General features: G+C 42.4%; 1 protein-coding gene across 4 annotated transcripts in view; it reads right to left on the reverse strand.

Annotated features, from left to right (window-relative positions):
- ARMC8 (armadillo repeat containing 8) overlaps positions 1-7,536 on the reverse strand; it is a 101,940-nt gene extending 94,404 nt beyond the window's left edge. For 3 of the 4 annotated variants that reach the window (XR_010664160.1, XR_010664161.1, XM_065942189.1), the window contains exon 1: positions 7,274-7,536. Coding sequence is in view for 1 of the 4 variants with exons in the window: in XM_065942189.1 (XP_065798261.1) it covers positions 7,274-7,318 (45 nt within the window). In the remaining 3 variants the exon portion in view is untranslated. The remainder of the gene's footprint in view (positions 1-7,273) is intronic. The other variant, XM_065942190.1, reaches the window with a different exon arrangement.
- Positions 7,537-8,504: the final 968 nt, after the last annotated feature.

The following is an 8,504-nucleotide window of genomic DNA, read 5'->3' on the forward strand; positions in this document are numbered from 1 at the left end:
AGCTGTTTCTGCAAAACAGCTCTTATTTGGAATACTTTTCATTCCTATCTAAATAATCCTAAGGATCACAGCACTACTGCTCAGTGAGGGTAGCTGTTCTTCAATCTCCAGAAAATAACAGAAATCCTCCTTTGTCAATAATTCCACACCTTTACTTAGAAGCCAACACGATACATAGCACTGCAAAACAACTGTTGAAATCAAAAAGCTAAAAATCAAAGTAACTGAAATTCCTGGCTCTTGGCACTACTTTAAAAATTCTTGATGAGAATAGGAGGAAATAAGACCAGATCTCCAAGTGAAACTGGAAGACCCTACCTAATTCTTGGTAAAGCATAAATGACTTCTTGAGCATTTGATGTCTGAATTCAGGTGGCAATCTTTCCTTAAAAAGATAGTAAGATGTCCAAAAACATACAATGAGCATCTTCTGTTCTTCACACATTCCCATTAAATATTAGGAAGTTCATACTGATTTTCTTTTAGCACCAACTCCTGACATACCCTGTGCTCACTGGTGTTTTGTAGAGTAAACAAAGAGAAAACTTTAAAATGCGCTTTTATGAGATTTCACTTTGCATTTACTGCTAAAAACCAAGAGACCAAATTCATATTTATAGGATGGTTGGGCTTAACTTCACAGAAAAGAACAACTTTTTAAAACTCTTGTCAGTTGTCCATGTAAGAAAGCAAATCACTATGCACTTTTAGACCAACAAATGTTTATAATCATCAGGAACAGAACGAAATCAAGGAATATCCAGACTTGAAATATCCTATATAGTTCAAATAGCTGCTTATCAAATAGGCATAATGGCAATGGAAAAAGATTGCAAGGAAGGCCTTGCAAGGAAGGCTGTCTATGCAGCCTACAGTAAGATTCAAAGGTATTTTATCATTTTGTCTCTCAAACCATTACAAAGTGACCACAGTGTAATCATCCTCTTAACAGGGTCTTTCAAAAAGCATAAATTTTCATTTTAAGTCCAGTTATCAATTTTTTAAAAAAACAGATCATGCTTTTGATGTTATATCTAAGAATTCTTTACCAAACCCAAGGTTCTAGAAATTTTCTGTTTATTCTAGAAGTGTTATTTTACATTTTACAATTAAATCCATGATCCATTTTGAATTAATTTCTGGTGTGAAATTGAGATCAAAGTTCATTTTATAAGCTATGTCTAAGAGGATGCAAAGATAAGCTACACACTGGGAGAAAATATTTTTGAAGAACCTATCTGACCAAGGACTCATATCTAGAATATACAAAGAACTTTCAAAACTCTACAGTCAAAAACCAAACAGTCCAATTAGAAAGTGGGCAAAAGGACATGAAAAAATACTTCACTACAATGTTTTATTCATATTTCAATAAAATATGAATGGCAAGTAATGAAAATATATTTGACATTACAGAAATGTATACTAAAGACCATGATATCTATTAGAACAGCTAAAATAAAAACTAATGATGTGCCAAATGCTAGTGAGCACACAAAGAAACTGGATCTTTCCTATATTACTGGTGGGAATGTAAAATGGTATAGTCACTCTGGAAAAGTTTGTCAGTTTCTTTAAGAACTAAACATACATTGATCACACAACCTAAAATTGCACCACTGGGCATTTATTTCAGAGATACAAAAAGTTATGTCCACAGAAAAGCCTGTACATGTTTGTTCATAGCAGGCTTTAACAACCAAAAACTACAAACAACCGAAATTTCTAATAGAACAGTTAAGCAAACTATCTTTCAGACATCCATATTACAAATCCATATCATGGGATACCACTCAGCAGTTAAAAGGAAGGAACTATTGATACATACACAACAGGTTAGATGGACCTTCAGGGCATTACACTCAATGACAAAAGACAATCTCAAAAGGTCACACGCTATATGACTCCACTTAAGTAAGGTTATAGAAAAATGACAAAATCAGAGATGGAGAAGAGTTTAATTGTTGCCCAGGGTTAGAGATACTGGGTGTGGGGGAGTAGGAAGGTGTGACTATAAAGAAGTAGCATGAGGGAGATCTTGACTGTGTTGTTACACAAATATACACATGTGATAATATGATACAGAAGTACATACATATTTATACCAGCAACAGTTATGTGGTTTTGATATTATACAACACTTAAATAAAATGTGACCAAAGGGGGAGCTGGGCAGAGTACACACAGCCATCTCTCTCTACTATCTGTGCAACTTCCTGTGAATCTGTAGCTATCTCAAAATAAAAACTTTTAAAAATGCAATCAATGTAAAACCACCCAAAAGTTTGGGAAAATGTATAAATGGTGTTGAAAACAGTGACGTTGTAATGCTAAATGCAAACCAAAGAGGGATAGGGTGATCATGGCCATGACCAAGAAAGACACCTGGAGATTTCGTCCAATTCCTCCAAATAAACAGTTCAATCAAATATTTATTGAGAATCTAGCATACAAAAGACACAGTGTTATAGAAAGTGAAAATGTGTTAGTGGCTCAGTTGTGTGGTGGCTCCTTGCCACCACATTAACTGTAGCCCACCAGGTTCCTCTGTCCATGGGGTTGTCGAGGCAAGAATATTGGAGTGTGTTACCATGCCCTCCTCCAGGGGATCTTCCCTACCCAGAGATCGAACTTGGGTGTCCGGCAGTGCCGTCAGATTCTTCACCATCTGAGCCACCAAGGAAGCTCTATAAAGGGTAGCTGGATTAAAAAGAAGGCAAGGTCCAGCATTTACCTCTGAATTACTTTACTCTCTAAGAAGATAAAACAGAATAACTATTAAAAGCCTCAGGACCCCTGAAACACAAGTTTCCTTTGCCTGGAACCAGTTCAGTTCAGTCACTTAGTCATGTCCGACTCTTTATGACCCCGTGGACTGCAGCACACCAGGCTTCCCTGTCCATCACCAACTCCCGGAGTTTACTCAAACTCATGTCCATTGAGTCAGTGATGCCTTCCAACCATCTCATTCTCTGTCACCCCCTTCTCTTGCTGCCTTCACTCTTTCCCAGCATCAGGGTCTTTTCCAATGGGTCAGTTCTTTGCATCAGGTGGCCAAAGTATTGGAGTTTCAGCTTCAACATCAGTCCTTCCAATGAAAATTCAGGACTGATTTCCTTTAGGATTGATTGGTTGGATCTCCTTGCAGTCCAAGGGACTCTCAAGAGGTTCTCCAACACCACAGTTCAAAAGCATCAATTCTCTGGTGCTCAGCTTTCTTTATAGTCCAACTCTCACATCCACACATGACTACTGGAAAGACCATAGCTTTGACTAGACGACCTTTGTTGGCAAAGTAACGTCTCTGCTTTTTAATATGCTGTCTCGGTTGGTCATAGCTTTTCCTCCAAAGAACAAGTGTCTTTTAATTTCATGGCTGCAGTCACCATCTGCAGTGATTTTGGAGCCCAAGAAAATAAAGTTTGTCACTGTTTCCATTGTTTCCCCATCTATTTGTCATGAAGTGGTGGGACCAGATGCCATGACCTTAGTTTTTTGAATGTTGAGTTTTAAGTCAACTTTTTCACTCTCCTCTTTCACTTTCATCAAGAGACTCTTTAGTTCTTCTTTGCTTTTTGCCATAAAGTGAAAGTCACTCAGTTGTGTCTGACACTTTATGACCCCATGGACTACACAGCCCATGGAATTCTCCAGGCCAGAATACTGCGGTGGGTAGCCTTTCCCTTCTCCAAGGGATCTTCCCAACCCGGGGATCAAACCCAGGTCTCCTGCATTGCAGGCAGATTCTTTACCAGCTGAGCCACAAGGGAAGACCAAGAATACTGGAGTGGGTAGCCTATCCCTTCTCCAGTGGATCTTCCCAACCCAGGAATTGAACCAGGGTCTCCTGCATTGCAGGTGGATTCTTTACCAACTGAGCTATCAGGAAGCTGATGTCATCTGCATATCTGAGGTTATTGATATTTCTCCTGGCAATCTTGATTCCAGCTTGATTTCAATCTTGATTTCAGCTGGATTCCAGCTTGCCTGGAATGCTCTTCTGTTTTTCGAGTTAGTTCTTACTTGTCCTTGAACTATTAGCTCATTATCACTTCTTCAGGGAAACCTTTCCTAGCTCACTGACCTCCATATTTGAACACATTCCTTTATTACATGTTGGTACAGCACCCTATATTTTTCATTCGTAACACTAATCATCGTTCACAAAGAACTCTGTGACATTTTGATATCTCTTTCCCCCATTAGACTAATCTCCAAGAAGGCAGAGACAGTCTGGGCAGTTCACCACTGTATTCCCAAACCCAATGCCATGCTCAGCAAATGACAGAAGCTCAAAATGTGTTACATACAAAGCTAGAATTCATGTATGCAAATAAGCATGCAGACAAGGGTTACTGGGGTTTGTAAGATTCCAAGACCACTTTAACTTGAGAAAGCCAGTTTATATGGGATAGGAGGTTCATGCAGAGGAGAAAGAATCTTATATCAAAAACTGAATAGGAATAGCATCCTTTCATCAACAGGAATCCACTGAAGAATTGAAACAAGGAAACTGTGTGTCCTGTGTGCTGTATAGGAAAATTAATGTGGAGAACTGGACTACTAAAGGCAGTAAAAACTATTAGAGGCAATAAAATAAACTGCAAGGAACTGTGGTAAAGCAGGCATAAAATGATAAGGTCCTGAAAGAGAAGGTGGTCACAGGAACAGACAGATAACACTGAGAATGAAGAGCCAAAAGAACTTAAGGACTGATTAGCTCCAGAGGCATGAAAGAGGGAAGAGTCAAAGATGATTCAAGCAGTTTAATGGTGGGTGATCCATGAAAGACAGTACCATTAACAGAAATGGAAAGTCAGGACTAAGTTCTCTTAGGAGAAGGAATGTGCTTTGTTAGAAGTGATGGCTAACATCCACACAACTGAAGACATGACACCAGATGGAGAACAGCCAAGGCTGACAATGCAGATGTGTGAGTTGACTACAGTTAACATTTTAGAATGAATAGGATCTCTCAGAGAGGTTGTGGTTAGTTGCTCAGTTATGTCTGACTCTTTGTGACCCCATGGACTGTATCCTACCAGGCTCCTCTGTTTATGGAATTCTCCAGGCAAGAATATTGGAGTGGGTTGCCATTCCTTTCTCCAGGGGATCTTCCCAACCCAGGGATCGAACCTGGGTCTCATGCCTTGCAGGTAGAGTTTTTTACCATCTAAGCCACCAAAGAGAAGAAGATATAAAGGGCCTTGAAGGGAAATTCTCTAAACCATTTGATCTGCCCCTGGTGTGAATTATGTTTTTCAAGCTATGGAGTCATTCAGACCAGTGAGTTCCCTGAGGGTATAGCTGAGCTCAATCAAGCATACCCTAAAGCATACATTAAACAGTGTTGTACACAGCTGGTGCAAAATAAGTAGCCTATTAAAGTGGTCAATTATTTTCAAGATAATTTTTCATTATTAATTCCTGGTCCATCTGCATTTTGTTTTTCAAAAAGTGGTGCCCTAGGTAGAACTTTGAAAGATCCAGGCTTCAGTTGAAATTATTATAATCAATAAGTCTGGACAGTTTAAATCATTTATCCAAAGCTCTGCTTTCCCAAGGCACCAGAACTGATGAACTGAAAGACCAGACCCTGGGACTCTGAAAACCTTAAAAAAAAAAAAAAAAAGGTGGTTGGAGGTGGAAGGGAAGAGAGGCCCAATGAGACTGGGGCTAAAGCAAATCCCCACAAGAAGTAGAGAACACTCTTCAAGAAGTTTTTGCACAAAGTTAAATAGGAAATATTACTAAGGGGGTGAAAACAAAAAACAACAACAAAAAATTCACTATACACTATATGAGTTGACAATTTACAAAAATAAAAAAGCTTCAAGTGACGTTAAGGATAAATGAGAATAATTAAAGGGAATTGAGAAAAGTGACTTAAAAACAACAAGAGCATAATGACGTTAAAGACATTGGCCTGTTCTCCCATAAAATGTTACTAAGTGTCAGTCAGAGGTGTGGTAACTGAATCTAATTCAATGCTTAGGTGAACAGTATTTCCCCAGTCACAGTTTAAATATTTAAAAAGGGATTACTAAAATGGATCAGAGAAAATATTTCTGTACAGCTCACCCCCTTTCAAAAAAAATCAAAGTGGAATATAGCACAGTTCTGTAACTGCAACAATGCTCTAACCTCGAATTGTTGCAAATGAGCTAAGTGCCTCCAGACAGGTAAGTGTGTTTGTGAGAGAAGCCACTGAAGAGAAAAGAAACCAGCTGGAGCCACAAACCCAAGGAATCTGACAAGTCATGTACAATCCAGCCACCGTCTCAACATCAGAATGACTTCCACGAGAAGTTTAAAAGATGGTCAACCAGTCTTTGCCGGCTGGTTTCCAACTACAACAAATGGGCCTCTGGTAAACTGACGATTCTCAGTTGGACAGCTCTCATTTGTTGCAAAACCCTTCTAAGGTACCTTCTAGTAACTTTCATCCCTGGTCCTGGTTCTCTCAAAAACAACACAGTAAACGGTGAAAGTCGCAACTTGGTTTTATTTTTAAACTTCAACAAGCAAACTAGGTTTGCTTGCTGGCATGTCAATACATTCCCTTTTTTTTTTTTAACGTTTGACTCCTCTTGAAGGAAAAAGGAATGCCAGGCACAGGTTCCTGCAGACTCACAGGGCTGAGACCGCCACAGCAGAGCCGAGAAAGGGGGCTTAAAAAACTATACACACCAGGAGACGTTGCAACTGATATGAAATCTCCGTTGCCAAGAAGCAAGCAGCTCCAGCCCGTAACCGGGTGCTGGGAAGCGATAGAAGCCACACAGATCTGGCGTGGTAGCCCCGAGTCTGTGGGGGCCAAGGAGCCTCTATCTTTTTTTTCCACAGCGGTTGGGGGTGGGGAGGATGGGGTGGCTAAGTGGGCACTCATCCCCAGGTCAGCGGCAAGCCCGGCGCCTCACGGAGCAGAGGGCTCGGCCCCGGGGAAGCGGCATCGCTACGAGGGCTCGGTGAAACAACTGGCAAAGCCCAACCCGCGCCGCTGGGCCAGCTGCCCGTATGCCCAGCCACCCCGCCCGCCGGACGCCGTCCTGAGAACCAGCACCGGTGAGCGCTCCCAGAGTTGGAGACGTCTCGGGCTCGGCTGGGATCCAGTCTATCCCGCCCGCCCACCCTCTCACTCCCCGGCCCAGAGCTGAGCCAGAGGCCACCCCAAGGGGTGGTGCCCAAGAGGCAGACGGCGTTGCTGGTGAATGGCGCGGGCTGGGCCCGAGCTCCCGCGCGGGCAAGCGAGCGGCTGCGGCGGGTCACTCACCGAGAGGACGCTCATGCGGATTGGGGTCTCCAACAGGCACGCCATCTTGAGCCTTCCCACCCGGCTGCAGCCGGCGCCGGCGCGGGGGCCGGCACTTTCGACAGCCGACTACTGGGCCAACCACAGGTACCTCTGCAGAAGGTCTGGCAGGTAGACGAGGACAGACCACCCTCTAGACACCGCTGAACTATGGCCAAAGCCAGCAGAGGGACGAGCAATGGGAAACCGCGCCAGGGGTCTCCTTACGAATCGTCCTCTCAGAAACGGCAGCTACTCTCAGCCTGGGATAGAGGTGGGAGCGGGCAGCAGTTCCCGCATGCGCAAAGAGGATCGGCCGGCCCCACCTGCGGCTCGCGGAGGGAGGAGCGTCAGGGGCGGAGTCTCGCTACAAGATTCGCAGATTGATTCGTTACAATTTCTTGAGTTCCCGTTCTCATTATTCCAAAAGACTGGTGTGTGGAGCCACCTACATAATTTGAAGTTCACTTTCGCATTCATTATCTCACTTCTTTGCACCAAACTCCTAGCGTCGTTATTATCTTCATCTTACAGAAGGAGAAACTGTGATCCCAGAGCCAAGTGTTCTGCCACCAAAGTGTTTCACGATCCGATGCTGAAGGGTGAGCTGTTTCAGCATTATCCGACTCTCATTCTAGTGTAAAGAATAGATACTCTAGAGCCAGAATGCCTGAGTTTAATCCTTGCTGTTTCACAGAGATGCATTACTTGGGCACCTCCTATGCTTCAGTTTCCTCTTGTGTCAAATAAAGGGTTATAAGAATGGAAAATGTAAAGCTTTTAGAACATGCCTGAGACATAGAAAGCGCTCTAAATGTGTTAGCGTTTCTCGAGCCTCTGAGTCAAGTACAAAAAAAAAAAAAGAATGGGGGCAAGAATCTGACTAATTCACACTACCGCTCTGATCGTTGAAGCCAAATAAAAATGTGCTTCTAATTCTATTTTCTGAGTGACGAATTCAGCTCTGTCATTCCATTTGTGTAGTTGTGTATATATGTGGACAAAGCTGCTCTGAATTTGGCTGAACAGGTTTCAACTTCTTGCTCTTCGCAACCAGCGAGGTTTTCACAGGATGATTGCAATGAACCTATTATATTACTCGTCCTTATGCCATTGTTGAAGACACTCCCTAATGCAGGCTGGTATTACCTCTCCCCTGGACTAGAGTAATAGCCTTCCGATGGAGGTTGTAGCTCTAGTATAGCCTTCACTT

Source organism: Muntiacus reevesi, chromosome 8, assembly GCF_963930625.1.
Source record: "Muntiacus reevesi chromosome 8, mMunRee1.1, whole genome shotgun sequence".
Classification (NCBI taxonomy): domain Eukaryota; kingdom Metazoa; phylum Chordata; class Mammalia; order Artiodactyla; family Cervidae; genus Muntiacus; species Muntiacus reevesi.